General features: G+C 61.4%; 10 protein-coding genes across 10 annotated transcripts; 5 read left to right on the forward strand and 5 right to left on the reverse strand.

Annotated features, from left to right (window-relative positions):
• Positions 1-1684: 1684 nt before the first annotated feature.
• Positions 1685-3463, forward strand: COLE_01494 (uncharacterized protein; the record flags this gene model as incomplete). Its single annotated transcript, XM_018426128.2, has 5 exons — positions 1685-2026; positions 2070-2309; positions 2351-3013; positions 3047-3340; positions 3374-3463. 5 exons carry the CDS (start codon positions 1685-1687, stop codon positions 3461-3463), a joined length of 1629 nt encoding a protein of 542 aa, XP_018282818.1.
• Positions 3464-4646: 1183 nt separating this feature from the next.
• Positions 4647-6244, forward strand: COLE_01495 (uncharacterized protein; the record flags this gene model as incomplete). Its single annotated transcript, XM_018424719.1, has 5 exons — positions 4647-4832; positions 4866-5096; positions 5130-5777; positions 5812-6123; positions 6158-6244. The coding sequence occupies 5 exons, from the start codon at positions 4647-4649 to the stop codon at positions 6242-6244; spliced, it is 1464 nt and encodes a 487-aa protein (XP_018282817.1).
• Positions 6245-7291: 1047 nt separating this feature from the next.
• On the forward strand, positions 7292-9673 carry COLE_01496 (uncharacterized protein; the record flags this gene model as incomplete). Its single annotated transcript, XM_018426127.2, has 5 exons — positions 7292-7717; positions 7753-7980; positions 8015-8254; positions 8296-8925; positions 9002-9673. 5 exons carry the CDS (start codon positions 7292-7294, stop codon positions 9671-9673), a joined length of 2196 nt encoding a protein of 731 aa, XP_018282816.1.
• Positions 9674-10436: 763 nt separating this feature from the next.
• COLE_01497 (uncharacterized protein) lies at positions 10437-12220 on the forward strand (the record flags this gene model as incomplete). Its single annotated transcript, XM_018425049.1, has 4 exons — positions 10437-10682; positions 10720-11154; positions 11187-11417; positions 11450-12220. The coding sequence occupies 4 exons, from the start codon at positions 10437-10439 to the stop codon at positions 12218-12220; spliced, it is 1683 nt and encodes a 560-aa protein (XP_018282815.1).
• Positions 12221-12683: 463 nt separating this feature from the next.
• COLE_01498 (uncharacterized protein) lies at positions 12684-13010 on the reverse strand (the record flags this gene model as incomplete). The annotated part of the gene is made up of 1 exon (XM_018426244.2): positions 12684-13010. The coding sequence occupies one exon, from the start codon at positions 13008-13010 to the stop codon at positions 12684-12686; it is 327 nt and encodes a 108-aa protein (XP_018282814.1).
• A 334-nt stretch (positions 13011-13344) lies between these two features.
• On the reverse strand, positions 13345-14465 carry COLE_01499 (uncharacterized protein; the record flags this gene model as incomplete). Its single annotated transcript, XM_018427249.2, has 3 exons — positions 13345-13630; positions 13667-14328; positions 14376-14465. 3 exons carry the CDS (start codon positions 14463-14465, stop codon positions 13345-13347), a joined length of 1038 nt encoding a protein of 345 aa, XP_018282813.1.
• Positions 14466-15124: 659 nt separating this feature from the next.
• On the reverse strand, positions 15125-15673 carry COLE_01500 (uncharacterized protein; the record flags this gene model as incomplete). The annotated part of the gene is made up of 1 exon (XM_018427244.2): positions 15125-15673. One exon carries the CDS (start codon positions 15671-15673, stop codon positions 15125-15127), a length of 549 nt encoding a protein of 182 aa, XP_018282812.2.
• A 230-nt stretch (positions 15674-15903) lies between these two features.
• Positions 15904-18641, reverse strand: COLE_01501 (uncharacterized protein; the record flags this gene model as incomplete). Its single annotated transcript, XM_018420130.2, has 4 exons — positions 15904-17045; positions 17077-18025; positions 18065-18169; positions 18201-18641. The coding sequence occupies 4 exons, from the start codon at positions 18639-18641 to the stop codon at positions 15904-15906; spliced, it is 2637 nt and encodes an 878-aa protein (XP_018282811.2).
• Positions 18642-19112: 471 nt separating this feature from the next.
• Positions 19113-20037, forward strand: COLE_01502 (uncharacterized protein; the record flags this gene model as incomplete). Its single annotated transcript, XM_018421620.2, has 3 exons — positions 19113-19168; positions 19201-19338; positions 19425-20037. 3 exons carry the CDS (start codon positions 19113-19115, stop codon positions 20035-20037), a joined length of 807 nt encoding a protein of 268 aa, XP_018282810.1.
• Positions 20038-20104: 67 nt separating this feature from the next.
• COLE_01503 (uncharacterized protein) lies at positions 20105-21046 on the reverse strand (the record flags this gene model as incomplete). Its single annotated transcript, XM_018425155.2, has 2 exons — positions 20105-20847; positions 20923-21046. 2 exons carry the CDS (start codon positions 21044-21046, stop codon positions 20105-20107), a joined length of 867 nt encoding a protein of 288 aa, XP_018282809.1.
• Between the last annotated feature and the right edge of the window lie 41 nt (positions 21047-21087).

Here is a 21087-nt window from a genome sequence, read left to right on the forward strand (position 1 = left end):
TGCGGCGCCGACGCTGAGCGATGCCTTCTTCAAGTACTCACTCGAACGCGTGGTTGCTCATGCGTTAGCTTTCATAGGCGGTATGAGATGTCTTATGATCTGTGCTCGTCTGCTCGGGCTTCCAATACTGAATAGGTGTTTTGATCATTTTCCAAAATCCGTCTGGGTCATGCACCATCGGTCCCTCGACGCCTATCGACTTGCAGCACACCTGACACACTCGAATCTCGGGGCGTTCTTTCGTTGCCTGGACAGAGGTCGACGCACTCACGTCACACCCGCCCACTCCCCTCAACTCAGTAAGCTCCGGCCGCTCAAGAGTCTGGGACGGTCGAGCCAATCCGTACTCTCCGGACACTTCTTCGGTAGGCAAAGATCGCGGGAGGAGGCATCGCCATCGGCTTTCGTCTTCGACTGAATGGCGCAAGTGCCGCAAGTGCCGTGGTGTGCGAGCGACAATTGAAAACGTCCCCGAAATGTGGGTGCGCCAGGCCAGTTCCTCGGCGGGTAACGTAGACTGTATGCGTGACGTACCTACCTTCTCCAGTAATGTGCTTCATCGTTCGGTGGATCATGGTGACTACTCCTCTGGGGCAGTGACGGCACAGTGTCAGATGACGATCTGCCCCGAATTGTGTCCGGACAGACGATCACTGCACTCTGTCAACGAGTGAGCTTGCCTGAGAGCTTGCTACTTCGCCAGGGGTCCCGGCATGAGCTTACTCGCCATCTCGGGCCCTACTGACGTCTTGGCACGAGTCGATCGATACCGTGTTCCCAAAGCCTACGACGCCGCCATTCTGCTGGCTCCAACAGCAGCGCTCAATGAATCTCCCGCTTTTACACATGTCCAGGCTATGCGGGAGCGCGCTAGCGGCGGCTGAGCGTCTGAATTGCAGAATTGAGATCACCGCGCACAGCTTATACTTACGACGCATCTCCCGTGATCGGCATCTGAGCATGGAGGGCGTGCAGCGCGGCAAGCCCTTTCCGAGGGCGAGCCCCACACCTTCGTCGACGCATGACGCGGCAGCGTCGCAGGTCCGTGACGGGTGGGCCCGCCGAGCCGAACGCTGAGTAACCATACAGGCCAGCTGATCGAGACACAATTAAGACTGACATACAAGCTTCGGCACACCGAAGGTGAGGAATGCCGCTGGGCCAGCCCAATGCCAAGACAATCCTAGTTGCTGAATGAGCGACATCGCCTTGGAATCCGCGTTTCACATCAGAGCAGCAGCTGACAGGGAGATAATATCGGCGCGGAGGGTGTGCCGGCGTGAGTGAGCGTGAAATCAGCGGGCATTCAGCCAGGCCGGGTGGAGAGGTGGCAACCGAACAACGCAGCCGCCTGTTCGGTTCGTCGAGATGATTGTTGATAGCGTGCCATCCCCTTCCAGGCCGCCAGGCACGGCCCGCGGAGCCGAGTTGACATTCATCTGACATCGAGTGTGGCGGAAGCCGAGTCTGGATGCAGCGATGCAGTGCACGGATTGTGGCTGATCGGCGAGGCTTGATGCACGACTGAACGGCGGGAGGAGGGTGGGCGGATCTGCAGATCGACCGGCCGCTGCACGGAGGTGTCGGACTGCTCTTGGCGGTGGGTGTTTGCGCGCTATAAAAGCAGCGGCTCCGCGCACATTCATCCCCAGCCAACGGTTCTCCATTTCAGCCCACGTTTGACATGCTGCCGATAAGAATCCTCCTCACTCTACTCGCCTCTGTGGCCCTCACCTCGGCCGCGCCTCACCACCTCGCCGGTCGACAGGATGAGGCCGATCCCAGTGCGACACCTGATGTCATTGTCGAGCCGCCCCCTGAGGTGACGGATACTGCAACTCCCACAGTTGCGCAAACAACCAACGACATTGTTATTCCGACCTCAACCACCACGAGCGACGAGGCGACCATGACCGACGGCCAGGAGCTCCCCTTTGCCAACTGCCGGAGCGAATGCAGTGGTGCATTTGACGACTTCTCCAGGAACTGTGATGGATCAAACCCTTCGAACTGCAAGACTGTTTGCGTGGGTGCAGTCGTTGTTCATGTCAACAGACGCTAACCAGAAGGAAATGTGGCTCGAAGGCTTCAAGCAATGCGAAGCTTGCATGCAGACCAAGGGGGCGGCTTCTGACCCGGGCCAAGCTAAGATCACCGAGTGGGCTCCCTTCGCAGCCAACTGCCCTCCCGTCGGCGGCGGTGGTCTTGACGCCTACAACTTCGGTGATTGTGGAGACACATGCAAGCCGCCACTGCAGAGTATCATCACTGCCTGTGAGGTCGCTACGGAATGCGCCAAGAGTTGTGACGTGAGTGCCTTGCGGCTCTGTCTTCTCGTGCTAACCTTTAGCAAAAGGAAAACCTCATGAAGTGCAATGACTGTGTCTCCGCCCCGAGCTCAACTGCGGATGACAAAGCTAAAGCCCTTGTCAAGGAGGCAGTCGATGGTCTCAACGGCCGCTGTGGTGGTGCGCCGGCGGGCTGTGAAGAGGCGTGCAAGGCGTTCCCCGACCTCAAGGCCGCATGCGACAACCCGAACAATGAGTACAGCACCGACTGCCTGGGCACGTGCTGGAGCGAGTGGGACACTTATGCACCTTGCGAGCAGTGCTACATTAAGAACGGCTCGGTACCTGCCGACGTCGCCAAGACGTTCGAGGCCGCCACCTTCTGGTGTGCTCCTGGCGGATGCTACGTGGCTTGTGACGAAGCGACAACACAGCTCTCCGAGCACTGTACCGCGGGTGAGGAAGCATGCAAGAAGAACGTCTGCGAGAGCGGGGCGCGCAATGCTCTGCAACAGTGCCGTTCTTGCATGTCCAACGCGCCGGTCGACGACAAGGCTTGGCGCGATGACATTATTCTGCCACCCATTTCAACGGTGGACGACTACTGCTCTGGCAAGATTGCCTGGCCTACCGACCAGTGTCAATCAATTTGCAGCCCGATCCTGGACCTCGACTACAACTCTTGCAAGGATGCAGACATCAATAAGTGTGCTGCCATGTGTGCTGTGAGTCTTATTGAGGGCTTTAACTAAACCCAGGATGAGAGTCTTGGTGCTCTCGAGCAGTGCATGCAGTGCGCGACAGACTCCACCGTCGAGGACTTGTTCAACAAGATGCGCGGCTGGTGCAAGGAGGATCCCGGTCCCACTCCGATCGTGGTTGTCGTCAATCCCACCGTCACAGTCACGGTCCCCAACCGTCCACCTCCTACCGGCATTGCTCCTGAGTCGCGTCCCACCCCCACTGGCAAGACGGGCATCTCGGTCAACACGAGCCGCCCCGTTGCCACCACCCGCCGCCCAAGCGGAAGCGCGCGCGCCACAAGTCAGAGCGTAAGTATCAGTCCTGGCAAAGCTGATTCCCAGTCGGCAAGTGAACTCTCCTTTAGTTTCGGAGGCATGGGTTTCGGTGCTGCCCTCGGCCTCATCATGGGCATCCTCGTCGTTGTCGTCTAAGCCTAAGCATATTTGGCCGCCTACTTGCCAATTGCTATTGCAGTTCGTAATTTCTCTCCTTTGTAAATGACCGTATCTGTGACCGAATCGAATCTGAATATTGTTGCCCAAGGTCTGCCGCCACCGACTTCTCTTTTCCTCTCTCTGCCCAAGATGCCGCGCCGGCAAGCCGTATTCCAAATCCCACATACACCGCCTTCTCGGTCCCTCAGTGGCACTGATCTCTGAAACCTGACGCACGATCGTCGTTTTGGCGGAAGATCCTCGGTCCGTGCTCGGTGGTCTCAATTGTAGTCAGTCCGAGGAGGAAGCGGTCCCGGAAGTCTGGGTCGGTCGACAAGGCGGTGCATCACTCACCGTCCCGGCATGTCTCGGCTTCATTCCCCGCCCGCTCCAACACTACATCGAACTGCAGCTTCTCACCACACTACCGCTGCCAGTCCAGCCGGTGCTATCAGAGTGCTCTATGAAGATCGGAGCAAATAGACCTGCGGGACATCTGGTCGCCGGCCGGTGCCTGGTGCCTCGGCGATTTGGATCGACGCTGCATGTTCCATGATTTTGTCGTTCTTTATTATGTCTAACAATCCGATACACAACCTCCTGTTTTGCACGTGACACGATCGATCTTATCCCTCTCACGCTCCGTCCAGATAGCCTTGTATTTCGGCCCCCAGCTGCATCGCATTCGGACGTGGACGCCGGAGCGTCTCGAGACAACCGGATGGTGTCTTGGGGCGCGCGACTGAGGGGAAGCCCACCCGCCGCCCGTGCCGTAACCTCGAGCATCAGCGGCCATAATTGCGTTGAGGTTGAGCTGAACGTGTGTGTGCACTTGTTGTGGACGATATCATCGATTGATGTCGCTGGCGTTGGGAGCCCTGCAGGCTTTTGTATCAGGGAATCCAGGATTACTCTGAGATCTAGGCGCTGCATTCAACGCCCGATGCCTGGCTGATTGCGGCCATGCAGTAGTCGAGCGCGCTTGGCAGGGGGGCACTGCCAAATACAGAGAGCGCGGGCTTGGTACCAGAAGAGCCGGAATGCCACAAGTCGCCTAGCGTGACGGCCAGCGTCTTGCAGCGCCTTGCATGATCTTCTTCGCTGCAAGTGGCTGAGAGGTAGCCCACAGAGATACATAAGAGGAGGAGTGAGGAGAGTTTCTGCATAATCTCCAGCTGCCATGTTGACTGCCAGGATCCTTCTCACCCTCGCGGTGTCGGCGACCATCGCATCTGCCGCTCCGCCCAAGCTCCTTCCTCGTCAAATTCCTGAGTTTGGGTCTTGCGACCGCTGTACGCAGGCAGTGAGCGATCTTGGCCCGTACTGCCACTACAAGCCGGCCGAAGAGTGCAAGAAGGCATGCGAGGTGAGCTGTTCCAACTATCACAGCTAATGACAGAGCCGCTTCCTTGACCCGCTGAACGCGTGTGCCACCTGTTTGGCATCGGACACGACCGCCAACGAATACGGCCGCAATTTGGTCCGCGATTGGATAGCACACATGGATGAGGCGTGCAAGCCCCCCGCACAGACTACCTATGGCCAATGTAACACGTGCGAGAAGGCTATCGAGGATCTCACTCCATTTTGCCACGGCAAGAGTGCCGAAGTCTGCCGCACCGCTTGCAAAGTAAGTAACTGTACCGACTCTGCTAACCTCTAGAGCGAGCTGCTCGACCCACTCAAGACATGCTCGGACTGCATTAGCTCTGACACGACGGCGACGCAACAGGGCAAGGATCTCGTCAGCCAGTGGCAGAGCCACATGGACACGCAGTGCCGTGCGCTCGGCGGGAGCTGCACGGAGCAGTGCGGCGCCATCCGGCCCGACATGGAAGCTCAATGCGGCACCAGTGGCGCTAGCTTCAGCGGTTGCCGGGAGCTCTGCAACCGCTTCGACTCGGCCTCGAACTGTGCCTCTTGCCAGCAGAATCTTGGCGGGCTGCCTGATCTCATGGGGGTGAGCTGGGGTGCTCTCCAGTGGTACTGCCAGAACGGGTGCGGGCCGACGTGTATGGGCGTCGTCGACCAGATCAACTCGCAGTGCAAGGATGAGGCCACGTGCTACACGGCCATGTGCTCGGGCGACGCCAAGGCCAAGCTCGACGAGTGTAGCTCATGTCTTTCGAGCGGACCGATTATCCAGACTCAGATGGAAGAGCTCCAGTCCGGGGTGACGACGGTTGTCAACCTCTGCAAGGGCTCCAAGCCAGGCGGCACGATGTGCTTCGACGAGTGCAACCCGATCCTCACCAAGGACAACGAGCTGTGCCAGGCAGGGGACCAGATCAAGTGTCGGGGCATGTGCGCCGTAAGTCTAAAATCACAAGCATGTCTGATCGCAGGATGAGAACATCAGCGCGATGGCCAAGTGCAACGAGTGCGTTAATCGCTCCGACTACACCGATTCGAAGGAAGCCAAGGATGGAATCACAAACTACTACGGCTCCCTCACCAACTGGTGCAAGCAGCAGACAACGAACCCCGGCACGGTCAACCCTCCCACGGCCCCGAGCACTCCATTCGTTCCAGTGCCAGGCGGCGGTGGCTCCAGCGGCGGCGGAAGCGGCACCCGTCCGGGAGCCATCACTATTGGCGCCCCTGGAACGACCACAACGGGGCGCGCTGGTTCGGCTGCGTCAGCCAGGCCTAGCAGCGTGAGTGATAAGATTGTGAGCCGGCTGACGTTAGGCTGCTCGGACTCAGTCCTCAATTGACAGCTGCTCATTCGTACTTGGGGTGGGCATTGTGGCAATCGTGGCAGGCTTGCCTCTCTAACCGCGACACGGAGTGCATCATAGGCTCGGTCAGCCAGTGATAGTGTTACAACTTAATAGTGCTCTGTCTTTATGGAACTACCTTGTTTTCAGTTTGACGTGTCGAGGTTGAAAACGACGACAACGAGGAGATCAGGCCAAACAACCCTGTTTACGCACTGAACCAGCCGTCAACCATTCCCCTTCACATCCCCCTCCCCACTGTCCCTCAATAATGCACAAACCTTGTGCAGAAGCGGTGTTCGCGGTGTCCCGCAACTCTCACAGTGGCAGCGGAGAAGGAGCGGGCGGGAGACTGTTCGGTACGGGTAGGCAACTCATGACCGCCCTCCGAAAAGTGACCGAGCGGCGCGGCGCCTCCACCGCCACTATTAGGGCGATCAGGGGAAGCTAATGTCCGCGTCGTGTTCCATGTCAGCCTCAGCTCAATCCAGTCTTAAGCTCACTTGATCATCCCGCCGTGATCTGCATCTCCGCCACTCTCGGAGAGGCGGTGCGATCACATCTGCCATCCGCACTCGATGCTGGCCAGACCCGCGTTCCCATTCACCGAACACCCGGGTCAGGGCTCTGGGACCTGCATGTTCTTCGGGTCGGGAAGATGCGATAAGCGTAAGCACCCCGCTAGATTCCCTGGATCAAGCCCCTTCCATCGTGCCGAGATCTCGTGCGGTCGGCCGTCCCTGCCATGTTCTGGGCCACACCCCGTTGCCAACATCTGTGGCACTCGGTATGTTAATGTTGCTGAAGCCGCAACAGTCTGATTACTCTCTGATCAACTGCGTCTGCGCCGAGCCGCCGCTCAACCTTCCCATTCTCACGAGAATCGCGACCGTCGTCATGCAAACACCGCCTTGATAGTCATCTGACGGCCAACAGCTGACTCACTATGATATCGGGGTGCATCTTGCAAGGGGTGTGTTCTTGGATGGGCGTGGCACTTGAAAGAGTTGATATAAAGCCACTCCCACGCTCACGCTCTCAGCACCAACACCGTCCTCTCTGGCCTTCTCAGTCACACATACACCTGCTCTAGTGATCGCTGGCCATGCGCCTCCTCTCCGTCCTTCTGCTCTGCCTGGCAGTCACGGAGACACATGCCGCTTCCCCCCCGCGGTTGGTCCTCCGTCAAGAACCCTCTGGGGCGCCGCCCGCGGTCGACACCCCCACGCCATCGCCGGCCGCTCCTGACCCTCCTAGCTCAAGTCAAAGCCCAGTGATATCCGACCCGACTCCCGTGGCTCCGGATCCACCCCCAGTCTCCGTGCCGTCCGACCCAGTTACGGTGACTCAAGCCCCGGACACCAATACTCAGACAGGCGGAACTCCTACGTCCTCAACGCCGACCGGGGAGCAGGTCACATCGTCAGCCGTGGCCGACTGGCCGTGCCGGAGTGAATGCAACGACCCCGGTTCCGGTAGTCTCCCATCACTGTGCCAAGACAAGACCAGCGAGGCATGCCGGGCGGAATGCGTGAGTTCTGGGAGAAGGGGGCTTCTGACAGGAAGCGATCGAACTCGATCACGATCTGTATGGATTGCGTCAAAGCCAACGCTGGAAATCCGCAGGTCGAGGAACGGTATCGCGAGAGGATCGAGGGATACTGGAACGAATATCAAGTGCCATTCTGTGAGGCGGACACGCCCTGTGGGCTCGAGTGCGACAATCCAGGCGCTGGCTATGTTGCAACTGCTTGCGGCGAAAGTAAAGCGAGCACCTGGTGTCAATACCAATGCGTAAGTCTATGAACCAGGCGGCGCTGACGCTTAGGGCGAAAACCCTATCAGGAAGTGTCTGGATTGTGTCAAGACCAACTCGGGGAATCAACGTGTTCAAGAACTCTATCTCCAGAAAGTCAATGGACTGTATGACGAGTACATTGCTCCGTGGTGCGACTTGGCCGGAACCAAGTTCGGGTTGTGCCCCCTGTGTGACCAGCTCTCCGCTCTTTTGCCAAACTACAGGAATTGTACCACCAAGGAGGAGTGCCAGTCTGGAGATGGATGTAGCGTAAGTTGTTGAATGGGGGCGGGATACACGCTTACCTAAAGGAAAGGATTCTGTCTCTCGTGAACCAATGCAAAGCCTGCATGGACGTGGACAGCAAGGCGACCAGCGAGGGCAAGGCCGAGATGGACAACTTCCTCAGCTGGCGCCAGGAATGGTGCACCGGCACCACAATCACCGACTGCAGTGCTGAGTGCGAGACGATCGGAGCGGCCATGAACGCCAGCTGCACGGACGGGAACATTGCTTGCAGCGGCCTGTGTCCAAACTACCAAGCGGCGGAGAAGTGCTGGACGTGCCAGAACAGGTTTGACTTCCGCTACGCATACCCGCAAGCCGCTCTTTCCTTCTATTGCGAGCAGGAGGAAGGGAAGAACTGTGCCTGGGTTGGGGCGACATACGCCAAAGACTGTGCTGCCCTCACGAACAAGAGCGAGTGTGTGCTTTGCGGTGGCGCGGACAGCCGCCCCGCTCTCGACAAGTGCAACAAAGATGTGCCCATCTCAGACCTGTACGCGCCGCAACAGGCCACAGTCATGGACGCGCTCGCGCAAGTATACGCCGGCTGCATTATCACCGGAGGGCCCAACCCCAAAGGGTGTGCGCAAGAGTGCGAAAGCATTCTCCAGAGGTACACCGACATGTGTCCACGCGCATGTAATGGGATGTGTACGGTAAGTCTCAAGATGCCAGAGAAGTCCATCTTGCACGAGGCCTTATAGCACTACTGCACGACAGGGCTCATGCCAGGCTGAGAACCTCGACGCCATGGACGTGTGCAACGCCTGCGCACACAGCAACGAAAGTGTGTACTCGGACACGGTCAGAACTAGGATCCGGGACCATGTTGCCCACCTCGCGGACTGGTGCAACACCATCGTAATCGTAGAGAACATCACGACGACTATACCGGTCAAGCCCCCGGGGTCCGTCCAAGTCCCGGACCCGAGGGATATCAAGAACGAAGTGGACCGAGAGAACAGGAACCCGCCGCCACGCAATACCACGACCCCTCGACCAAACCCGTTCGGCAACACGACAGTCCCGATCAACACCAAGAGCGACAGCACGGGTGGCGGCGGCATTCCGACATGGGGCATCGGCGTGGCTGCCGCTGGCAGTGTGGTCGTTGTTGCAGGCGCGGCAGCGGCAATCATCGCCAACGGGTATGAGTGCGACCCTGACCACCGTCGCCTCCGTCGCAAGAAGAAGAACAAGAAGAAGAAGAATAACAACAATGACATGCCGGCACCAGAGTGGCAGCAGGAGCCCGAGAAGCCCCAGGTCGTCGGGTACATGATGCCTACGCAGGAGTATGCGCCGGTCCCAACTCAAGAGCCGCCAAACCCTCAATATGGCCAGCATTACGCACAGGCGCCGTACGGCCAGTCCAGCGGGTATCCCCAAGGGGGCCGATACTGAAAGTGACGGAATTACAAAAATATAAGATCTAAGCGAAGGAAAACGGCCGGCGAGACATGGCAATGTACCAGTATGCAAGGTTGTGGACTCGACTCCTTGACCTGCTCTCAGCAGCAGCGGCTCGGCTAATATGTACTGAACTCACCAGCAGGTCACACGCTCCCAGTGCCGCCGAAGTTCCAGCGAGAGCTGTGCAGCGCGACAGGGAACGTGAATGGCAGCCCCACCTTATCTCGTCACGGGACATGGAGGAGTAATAAAGGCTGAGACTGACAAGCCCGAGCTGATTTACATCGTGTGAGCCCTTCAGGGCGCAAACAACATGCAGGGACATGCTTATTCGATATTGTCTTGGCTTGCACCCTGACTAGATCTCTTCCATCCCTTTCCTGACCTCGTCCTGAACTCACCTTGAACGTGCGGAGTGGCGGCAATCGGCTCCCCCACCGGTCTCAGACCGCCACTAGCGCCCGTGCTTGTTCGCTTCATGATCCGCCAGACGCGGAAGGCAATGCCGGGCGTGACCGCCGTCAACAGCGCCTACCTAGCGCCTTCACTCCTTGATGCATTGACCACGGGATGCGATACGCGGCCCAACCGCTCGCCACTGCCCGCCAGAGGCAGGTCACAACCCCGCCATAACCAATAGTCGGAAGGCCGCAAAGTTGCTTAAGAGAGGCAGCCCAGGGCGTTGTTCTGCCTCTCCCCAGTCAAGACTCTCGAAAGCTCGCAAGCTGACACATATCGAGGAGACGACAACACCATGCGCCTGCTCATCGCTGCGCTAATCGCGGCCGCTGCCCCCGTCATCGCCGTCCCGCTGGACAGTGTGTTCGTCCACGCACGCTACCTTGCCAGCTTGGGTCTGGAGGCGCGGCAGAATCTTGCGGCCTCACCATATGGCATCTGCAATGGGCACTGCAAAGTCGTCGGCCCGCTGGACCTTGCTTGCGGGGACGTAAGCCGTAGCACCCGCCGCAGCCTCGCCGCCTGCCGCACGGCCTGTGATGTGAGATGATTCTCGGACAATGCGTTGCTGACAGCAGGACGGCTCGCGCGCTCAAGTGAGCGAATGTCTCACCTGTATCCACGAGGACGGTTCCAACTCGACGCAGGCGGGGCGGACGTCGGTGCTCGAATGGGCGGAGTTCATGGACACCACCTGCCCGCTCATCCGGGATACGACCACGACACCTCCATCGACCCGGCCATGCTCCCAGTGCGACGCGCTGTATCCGCGGGTCATGATGGCCTGTAACTCTAGTAACCCGGAAACGTGCCGTGGGCTGTGCGGCGACCTTGGCCTCATCAACGAGTGCATCGAATGCTACCGCCCCTACGGATTCGAGGAGTATGCGAGCTACGGCCGTGACGCCCAGTGGTACTGCACGACCGAGGGCGGCCAGGCATGCTCTCGTATGATCGGCGACGTGAACCGCTTGTGCGACGACGGTCAGAGCAGCTGCAAGGATATCTGCACTGTGAGTCGAGATGGGGGACAGGCTGACAGCAGGGCAGTCACTGGGAGGACATCAAGCAGTGCGAGCGCGCGGTACCCAGCTCTGGGCTTACGGGTACCCAGGGACCGACCATCCTGGACGGCATCGGATCTTTCAACCAGTACTGCGAGCAGCCGCCCAAGCCTAACAAGACCGGTTGCGCCACGGAATGCGACACCATCCGCGCAACATACGGCGACCTGTGTCGTGACAAGCAAGCCACCAAGTGCCGGGGCATGTGCACTGTGAGTACGTCAAGTGACACCGCTGACGCCAGCCTGAGAACCTGGGCGCATTCGAGGCCTGCAACACCTGCGCTCAGGGAGGCAACAGCACATACACTGAGGACACCAAGTTGAGCATCAGCGCCAGCTGGGCATCCCTGGGCACCTGGTGCCGGCAGGTGGAGACCAAGCCGATTGACGACCCCGAGGTCATTGGCACCATCCCGGACCCGAAGCCGGTCGAGGTCGTGGAGACCGAACCGACGGAGACGGACACCACGAAGGACCCTGGTCCGCTCAAGAACCCGTTCGCCAACAGCGAAACGTCGAACACCGGCTCGCCGTTGAAGGGAATCCCGACGTGGGGTATCGGCGTGGCAGCTGGCGGCGGTGCGCTCCTCATCGCTGCGGTTGTCGGCTCCGTCATTGCGTGCAACTACGAGTGCGACCCCGACCACCGCCGTCTCCGCCGGCGCCGCAAGAAGAACAAGAAGAACGACGAAGAGAAACCCCAGCAGCAGCAACAGCAGCAGCAGCAGCAGGACCCGCAGATTGTCGGATTCATGGTCCCAAGCGAGCGCCCGCCGAGCCAGGGCTACTTTGCCGGCGCGAGTAGCCCGCCTCTGAGCACGCCGCTTTCAGCTCCAGTTAGCATGGCCCACACCCCTGTTGGCCCTGGTCCCATGAGTCCGCCACAGAGCCCACCCGGCTCGCCCCCTCCCACCGGCGCCTACCCTCAGCAGCAGTACGGCCAGTTCCCTCAGCAGCAGTACGGGCAGCAGTATGCGCCGTACCCGCCGTATCAGGGCGGCCAGCAGTATTAGGCGAGACCCGAGGCTGCTTGACGGGTTGCAAGAGCAAGATCTGTGACGGTGGTCGGGTTTGAAGGAGGGGATGACCATGATATTGAATGCCTTATAATGCTCTGTACAGAGCAATGCATCACGCTTGCGTTCGGATTAGCACTGTAATACCTGATTTTCAGTGGTCAGTAAGACTGCAGGCCATCAGCCTCTCCATGACAATCTGTATCGTGATACGCAGCCGATCCGTAAACCGCGGGCGAGGGCGAGGTACCCCGTCGTCACTGCGTCCTTGCGTACGGACCGGCGCCTGACGTGAAGCCAAGCCCGCACAAACTGGCTTGGCGTCTGCTCACACATCCTCGACAGCATGCCGTGACCCTCCTCGCTCCTCGCCGCCCAGTCCCAAATAATGTAGCCCGACTATGTGCTCTATCGATGCCTGCACTGGAGTCAGCGTGTGCCTCATCTCCCACTCTCACCTCTAATGGAGGTTGTTCTCCTCCGTGTGTCCGTTCCCGGCCTCTGTCACGCCCAGGTCCGTGCATGCCTGCTTGTACAGCGCAACCACGGCGTGCCGGATGTCCTCGCGCTTCTGGAGCGCGTTCGGGAACGGGATCACGGCCGTCTTCGTCGTCCCGTCCTTGAGAATATATTCCCACGTCCCCGACGTCGCGTCGAGGGTGAGCATGTCGGCGCCGGTCGCGGTGCGGTCGTGGAACGCCTGCACGATGTACAGGTTGCCGTCGGCGTGGTCCTTGTTCATGTGGGTTACGGCGCGGTTAATGGCTTCGGGGGTGAGGAACGACATGGTGGGCAGGGGAGAGGGTGGGGGGGCGACGGAGTCGGCTGGATAGCGATTATGAAGCAGTTGCGAAGAGTGAAGATGCGACGTATCAACATCACACCCTGTCGCAGATCATGGCGAGAAAGATGAGACGAGGGCGTCATTCCCCGTGCCGCGCCAAGATGTCGGCTTCGGCCGAGCAGAGAACCTATCACCCATCACAGATGATGCTTTCTTTTGTGTCTCCGCGTCATCCCCCCTCCGCCTTCCGCACGGGCAAATTATCTGCATCACATCCACACCACGCTTTCACTCTCACTGCTGCTCACTCCACTCGCTCCATGCGCATCCCGCTCCGCTAGAGCTTGGGCTTTTTCCCTCCCTTGAGCCGCGCGACGACCTTGTCCACGCCGCCAAACAGTTTTTCCGCGTTTTCACTGTTGACAGCACTGAGGTTGCGGAACTCGCCGGCCAACAGGGTGTCGAGGCGCGTTGTGTGCCGCATGCTGCTGTTGAGGGCCGCATACGGGAAGTCGCTGCCGTACAGGATCTTGTCCGGCGTCGTAACCTGCAGGAGGCCGTATAGCGCCGTGGGTGTCGTGCTGAGCGCGACGTCAAAGTAGAAGTGGCGGATTGTCTCGAGCCTGGCATCAGCACTGCTACACGGGCCTGGAACGCACACATCGTCCATGGTCATGTTGGGGTCGACGAGTCGGGAGCTCGACGACATGCGGTCCGCGAGCCACGGGAGCGTGCCGCCCGCATGCGAGAGGATGACCTTGAACTTGCTGTGCTTGGTGAATGTGCGGGTGAGGACGAGGTCAGAGGCCGTGCGCGTCGTCGCTTGCGGATAGTCGACGATGGGCTGTGGCAGCTTCTCGGCGATCAAGCGCGGCGTCACGTCCACCGCGGCGGGGTGGATGAACACGATGGCCTTGTATCGCTCGAGGCGCGCCCAGATGGGCTTGAACTTGGGGTTGCCGAGGAACAGGCCGCCGTACGTCGTCATGGCCACGACGCCGGGACAGCGCAGGTCGCGCATGACATAGTCGATCTCGGCGAGCGTGCCCTCCACATCGTTCCAGTCGGGAAGGCTGCCGAAGAGAGCGATCTTGCCCGGCGCTTGGTGCGCCAGGGCCACGCATTCGTCGTTGCATGCGCGCGCGAGGGCGCGGCCCTCCTCGCCCGCGCCAGCGATGGACGGGCCGGGCGAGGTCACGCTCACGACTGAGACGCGCACGCCGAGCTGCGACGAGGCGTTCAGCGCCGCATCGAGAGACCAGGCTGGCATTGCCCACCCTGACGGGTCGCCATACTTGTCGATCGCGGCGCGATATGACGGCTGTTGTCAGTGGGGCGCGCGTGCGCCCTCATCAATCAAGAACGTACGGGAATAATGTGTACGTGTGTGTCGATGCGGTTCATGTTTGTCGCGAGGGCGCCCAAGAGCGATGTGAGAGTGAGAAGGACGAAACGCATTGTGCCCGCAGATTAGTCTTCACACCAGGTGACTGCCGTGCGCTCTTATCGACAAACGTATTGAGGGCACGGGGATCGCGGCCCCGGTAGCGTTCCGGCCGTTCCCCTGCCCACTAGATTAGATGGGCAAAGTCTTGGAAAGAGGGTCGCTGGAGATGTCACTGACGTCGAGAAAGTTGGCGAGCCGGTCATGTGGTCAGTCCAATCCTGCGTATCATCAAGACATTAGAGAGGGGCCGGGGAACAATCGGATGCACATGTAGCGTCTTGGCGACGCACAAGTCCGTCTCGATCATATGCAGTACATGCATACGGGCGGAAGGAGGCCAGAGAACGAGATGAGGTGAGCTCGGCTTCTCGAGCAGCCGGATGACTGTGCTGGGCCGAGCGAAGCGAGCAAGCCGACGTCGCTGGCCGACATGCTCGCCCGCGACGGTGACACCGCCTGCGCTGCTGCCTCAGAGGTCTGCAGCTGCGGTACGCTTCCGTGGAAGAGGAGCGCGCATGGACGGTGCTCTTGGCGCTGGTATGGCCAGCATGGCACGGATGACGCGACGAGTAATTGTGCGCGAGAGGGTACCCTCGTCCCACGCCGTGCTCTCTGAGCTAGCTTCGTCTGCCGTTAGCTATTGCCCTCGCATATCTACAGCCAGCAGGACTCACCACGGCCGCTCGTCCATCTTCTCGTCATCCTCATCCCCGTCCTCGCCCTCAGCCTCAGCCCCGAGCTTCGTGCCCGCGCCCATAAGCTTCGCGCGCAGCACACACCGCTCGCGCGTATACTTTGTGCGCTCGCGCTCGAGCGCCGGCTTGACCTGCACCATGACGGTGTCGAGCACGCCGCGCTCCTTGAGCGTCTTGAAGAGGAACAGGCGCCGATTATTGAGGGAGAAGTAGAACGGCGTCGCCTCGGCCGGCTCGGCGCGGCCCTTGGCTTTGGGCTTGCGCCCCCCGCCCTTCTTCCGCCTGCGCCCGTCCTCCTCCTCGTCCTCGCTCGCGTCCGCGGACGGCGGCGCCTCAAAGTTCTCGATCACGGTGATGTACGGGATGTCGGCGAGCGTCGTCGTGCCCGCCACGATCTCGTCCAGCGTCTCTTGGATGCGCTTGTTGCAGCCCGTGAAGACGGGCCGCACGCGCGCGTGCGTGAAGTAGATCGTGTCCGGGTCCATCTCGCGGAGGACGCGGCCGGCCGCCGTCTTGCGCGACATGGTGGTTGTTGACGAGGTGAGAACGTGGTATGTGCGGAGCGAAGTTTTGGTCTTCGTCTTGCAACTCAGGCACGGATAAGCGGTTGCGGTTGCAGATTCCGTTAATCAGCATTGCGATGGCATCCTGATGGCGTCCACCGCCGCGATGGACGTGAAGCAGCCGCTACGATATCGTGAAACACAGAATGCATACAATCAAGCATTATGACGCCTACCCCGCCTACCCCGCCTCAGATCGCCCGCCCCGTCTCCTCCAGCACCTCGTCTCCCGGCCGGGGGTCGTAGAACGGGTCGACGCGGCCCTCGTCTGCGCGCCGCTGCCGCCGCTCACTGAGATGCTGGAGCACGCCGCCCAAGCGGCCAGGCGAAGCGTTCACCGAGCGCGTCTGAGACGACGTGCGCGAATGTGCAGGGCTCTGCCCGTCGCCGAGCGCGTCGACCTCGTCCCGCCACGCCGGCGTGGGCAGCTTCTTCATGCGCGGCGGGGTGAGCTGGATGGACATGGACCCTGGGCTCGCGTGCACTCGCATGGGCGACGGCGAGCGCCGCGGCGTCCGCGGAGCAAGTCTGGGCGAGAGTGGGGCGGCGGACTTCTCGGGCGTCCTGCTGACGCGCGTGGATCCGATGTCGCTCTCGGCGAGCGCCGGCGAGTCGACCCGCTGCCCACGCATGGCCCGCGTAATCCAGAAGGCCTCGTGGTCGTGGCCGTCGTCTGACGAGTCGAGCGGCGTCCATGGGTGTGCCTTGTCCGCGGGTCGCGCAGGTACAGAGTGAGGTGTCGGGGTGGAGACGTACCCCCGCATACCGAGGAATGCGGTGCCCGGCGCAGCGAGAGCCCGCAGCGAGCCGGAGTGCGAGCCGCCTTCGTCTGACGGGGCCGAGCGGTCCTTCTCCTGGTCCGACGTATACGTCTGGTACAGCGGGTATGGGGTGAACGAGGCGTTCGCGGGGGGCGGCTTCCCACCTCCGGCGATTGCGCGCCGGCGCGCAACCCACTCGCGCCCGCCCGAGTGCCAGGCCACAACCAGCAGCCCGACGAGCACGACGAGGCCGTACACGCCCAAAAGAATGCCGTAGACGACCTGCTGCGCGCGCAGCGCGTCTTCAAAGTGTTTGACGAGCTTGCCGACCGCGCCCGAGTCCGGGTCGTCCCCGCCCACCGCGGCGGCAGTCACGGGCCCCGCGAGCTCGGCGGTGCTCTCGCTCGAGAGCTGGAGGACATCGGCCGGCACCGTGGGCAGGTCGACGTGCGCGTGCTCTCGCACCCACGCCAGCGCCTTTTCGAGCGAGTCGATCTTCGAGCCGAGGATGCAGTACACGAAGCCGTTGATGGGGCGGAAAAGGGGTGTGCCCTCAAACGCCGTCTTGATGGCTGCTGTCAGCGGCGCATGTGAGGAACTTACTTCGCTCGACGTCGTCGTAGAACTCGACGAGGGTCGCGTTCAGGTTGACGGCGGTGCCGTTGACCCAGTGCCCGAACATGTCCTCGTTGATGCTGGTCTCGATGGCGGAGAGCGCGACGTTCATGTCCTCTGCGTAGGACTGGGACGCGTTCGCCAAAAGGCCATTCAGGCGGCCGGAGAGGCCTTCGGTCGTGGCGCTAATAGACTCGGTGGCGCGCGCCTGCGCGGCGGCCTTGAGGCCGTGGAGTGCGGCGATCTGCGCTTGGATGGCGATGAGGCCGACCACGCTCATAATGAGCAGGGTGAGGCACGTGGGATGGGAGAGGTAGCTGAGAAGCCAGCGGACGTTGGTACGCGTGCGGGGCTTGAGGCGCGCCTTGTTCATCAGCGGGTTGGCGTAGCGCTCGATCAGAGGCGCGTCGACGACGGCCACGGTCGTCCATGCGTTGGGCACCTCGCGGCGCCACTCGTCCTCGACGGCCGCGACGGTGTCTTTGAGAGCGCGCCAACGCTGCCACTGGTAGAACGCGAGGACACCCCACCCAATCAGCAGCGCGAGGACCATGAGCCCAATCGCGGCGCCGCTGAGCTTGTGCAGTGCGGCGGCCGTGTCGTCGATAAAGCCTGTGTCGAGGTCGCCGCAGAGCTCGTCGCGCAGCCCGCTGTCCTGGCTCAGCGACTTGAGGCTGGGGACGGGGAAGGAGGAGCTGTTGAGGCCGGCGGCGATTTCGAGCCGCGTCTCGTTAATCTCGGCCTTAAGGGCTTCAAAGGGCACGTTGATGAGCGCGTTCATCTTGTCCTGCAGCTCCTCCATTGTCGGAAGGCTGTTGTTCAGACGGAGCAGACTGTCCTCGAAGCCGGTGGGGATCGTGACGTTCGCCAAAAAGCTGAGGGACGGGATGTCGATGGTGGGTACCGAGAGGTCGACGTTAACGATGGAAGTCACGCGCTGGGATTAGCATTGCGAGGGCGGCGGGGGCAAACTTACATTGATGCCTCTAACGGCGCTCTGGATGACCCTGTTCATAGTGCCGATGTCTTCCTGGATGCTGTCGCGGATCGAGTTGAGGCTGCTGGTTACGCCGTCCGAAATCTGCGTCAGTTCTGTCGCCATTAAAACATACTATCTGTACCGCACTGATCAGCAGCTCCAGTGAGCCCTGCACCACGAGCTGGATGGTGCAGAGCAGGAGGGAGCGGTACGTGTCGACGATGAAGTTGAGCACGACCTCGATGACCGTGATGCAGTCCATGAGCGCGCTGCCGACTGCAAGGACGGTCGCGCGGGTGGCGCGCAGGACCTCGGCGTTCGTCTGCATCGCGAGGTAGCGCGGGAGGGCGTGCAGCGTACCCGCCCCCGCTGCGATCTGCGCACATGCGTCGAGCACATTACGCTTGAGCTGCGCGGCGAGCTCGGCTGTGGACTTGCGCGCGGCGGCGACCTGCGCGATCGTAAAAATAAGCGGGAGAAAGCCTGGGTTGAAGGTTGTGAGCCAGAGGCGGGGCGCGAGGCCGAGGAACGGCTTGAGCTCGTGCTCGTCGTCCTCCTCGTGGATGGGAGGCATTGTGGAGAGGTGTGAAAGTGGATGTTAGGTTCGTAGATGGGATTGGGTCGCTGGCCAGACCTGAAGATAAGTGGAATGAACGGTGGATGGAATCGATGGGGGAGCAAGGGCTTAGTAGGAGCGCAATATACCGCGAGTGAATTGTCAGAACGTGAGTCGCAGCGTCTCGCCACCTTAGTGCGACTGGAGCGGGGCGGGGCGGTGCGCCCTCCGCCTCGCGCATCGCCCGTCATCACCCATTGTGCTCGGAGCGGACAATGGCGACGGGGAGTGATGGAGTGATGTGCAGGACATTGTCGTAGTGGGTATCTGAGCTGGGTGGATCACCTCCACCAAGCGTTGGGTGGTGCCACACGCTGTGCCTGTGAATTCACCGGGGCCACGTGGCTTCGAGGTCCGACGCGCGTCCATGACGCTCACCGCTGACGACAGTTCACTCGCAGCGAGTGCATCAACACTGCCCTCTCCGCCATGGCTCTCTTCGCAACACATGCCGCCCCGGCTGCGGTCGCCGCGCCCGTCGAGCAGTGCGTTGGGGGCTTGTCCGAGCTAACAGCAGCCGCTTCAGCCCATACGACGACAATGGCGGCTCGATCCTCGCGATTGCCGGCGCCGACTTCACCGTGATTGCAGGCGACACGCGCCAGACGCAGGGATACTCTATCCAGACGCGCTACGCCCAGAAGGTGTTCCAGCTGTGAGTGTTGTGTGATGTGGGAGTGCGGCGCGCGAGCGCCGCAGCTCATCATGCAAATGTTCGGGACGAGAGCACGCTGACAGCAGCACCGACACAACAGTGCTGGCGGTTAACGGGTTTGCGGCGGACGGCAACAACTTTGTCAAGCGGGTCAAGCAGAAGCTCGAGTGGTACGAGGCGGCACACCACAAGCAGATGGGGATCAAGAGCATTGCGCGCATGATCCAGACGATGCTGTACGGCAAGCGTTTCTTCCCGTACTACGTGTACAACATTCTCGGCGGCATCGAAGAGGACGGGACTGGGGCGGTGTACTCGTTCGACCCGGTGGGCAGCTACGAGCGCGAGGCGTGCCGCGCGGCGGGCGCCGCGCAGTCGCTCATCCAGCCCTTCCTCGACAACCAGATCTACTTCAAGAACATGACGTTCCCGGCGGGCGAGAAGCCTGTGCCCGGAAACCTGCCGCTGTCGACGGTGCTGGGCCTCGTCATCGACAGCTTTACGAGCGCGACCGAGCGGCACATCGAGGTCGGCGACGGGCTCGAGATGTACGTCGTGATGAACAAGGGGCGGGGCACGGAGGACCTGCTCGCCGCCGGCGTGCTGCCGGACGGCGTGAGCATCGAAGAGGTGCCGCCGCTCGGCGAGGGCGGCGGCGAGCGCACGTTCAAGATCTACCGCAGCCTCAAGCGCGACTAGGCAGGCAGAACATAGAGCAGTACAGAGGTACAGAGAGCAGCATGCATGTAACGATACTCGACCCAGGCTACCAAATGACGTGCGCGCGCATCATGTACTCGTACCCCAACACGGACTGGAGGTATGGTGCCATGTTGAGGCGGCGGGCGAGGTAGTGCGCGTCCGCCACCGACTTGCAGGTCACGGCATACGCCGCGCGACTACTAAGCTGGGCGGGGACGAGGCGCTTGAGGCCGTCCGCCTCGATCTCGACGCCCATATCCCGGATGAAGTCGCGGACGAGATTGACAGGCCGCTCGCGCGGCAAGCCGCGGAGGAGCACGCGCCGGCCCGACGTGTTGGGCTGCATCGCCCACGCGGCGTCCGGCAGCCCGCCGGTGCGCAGCGCCGCCTGCTGCGCGTACTGGTAATCCGTCGGCTGCCATGCCTGTACGCTGGCGATCATTTTCGCGCCCCACTCGGCGGCGTTTTGCGCGCTGAAGGCGACGCGCGCGTCGTCTTTGAGCCCGTTCGCGCCGAACGCGGGCCGCCCGGGCTGCACGGACGCGCGCGAGCTGCCCGCCGCGAAGAGCGGGCGGGACATGAGCACGTTGTACGTCTCTTGCGCGAGCGACGGGTTGCGCACCGTCAAGTGGTACCGCGCCGTCAAGGAGGCTTTGCGCGACGCCCCGACCGGCTGCCGCACGATCGCGCTGAGTGGGAAGTCTTTGGGTACCGCGCCGACCTCTTTCAGCGCGCGGTGCACGTCCGAGGGGAGCGCGGTGAAGGGCACGTCGATGACGAGGTGGTTGGACGTCCGGGACGCGGGGGCTGAGGTCAGCGGGTGGTTGGCCGGGAGCGTGGGTGCGCCTCGCCAAGCCGTTTACAACGCGCCGAGGGACTCACCGCCAGCGCCCGACGGCGTCCGCGCACTCCCACTCCGCCGCGTCGCGTCGCGCCGGACGGCTTGGGCGGGGCGCGCCGCCGCTGCCGCCGCCGCTTCCTGGAGGACACGGAAAGATGCGCGCATGATAAGTGAGAAGTGTCCGAGTCAGAGGTCCGCGGATGTCG

The sequence above is a fragment of the Cutaneotrichosporon oleaginosum genome (genome assembly GCF_008065305.1).
Source record: "Cutaneotrichosporon oleaginosum strain ATCC 20508 chromosome Unknown ATCC20508_contig01, whole genome shotgun sequence".
NCBI lineage: Eukaryota > Fungi > Basidiomycota > Tremellomycetes > Trichosporonales > Trichosporonaceae > Cutaneotrichosporon > Cutaneotrichosporon oleaginosum.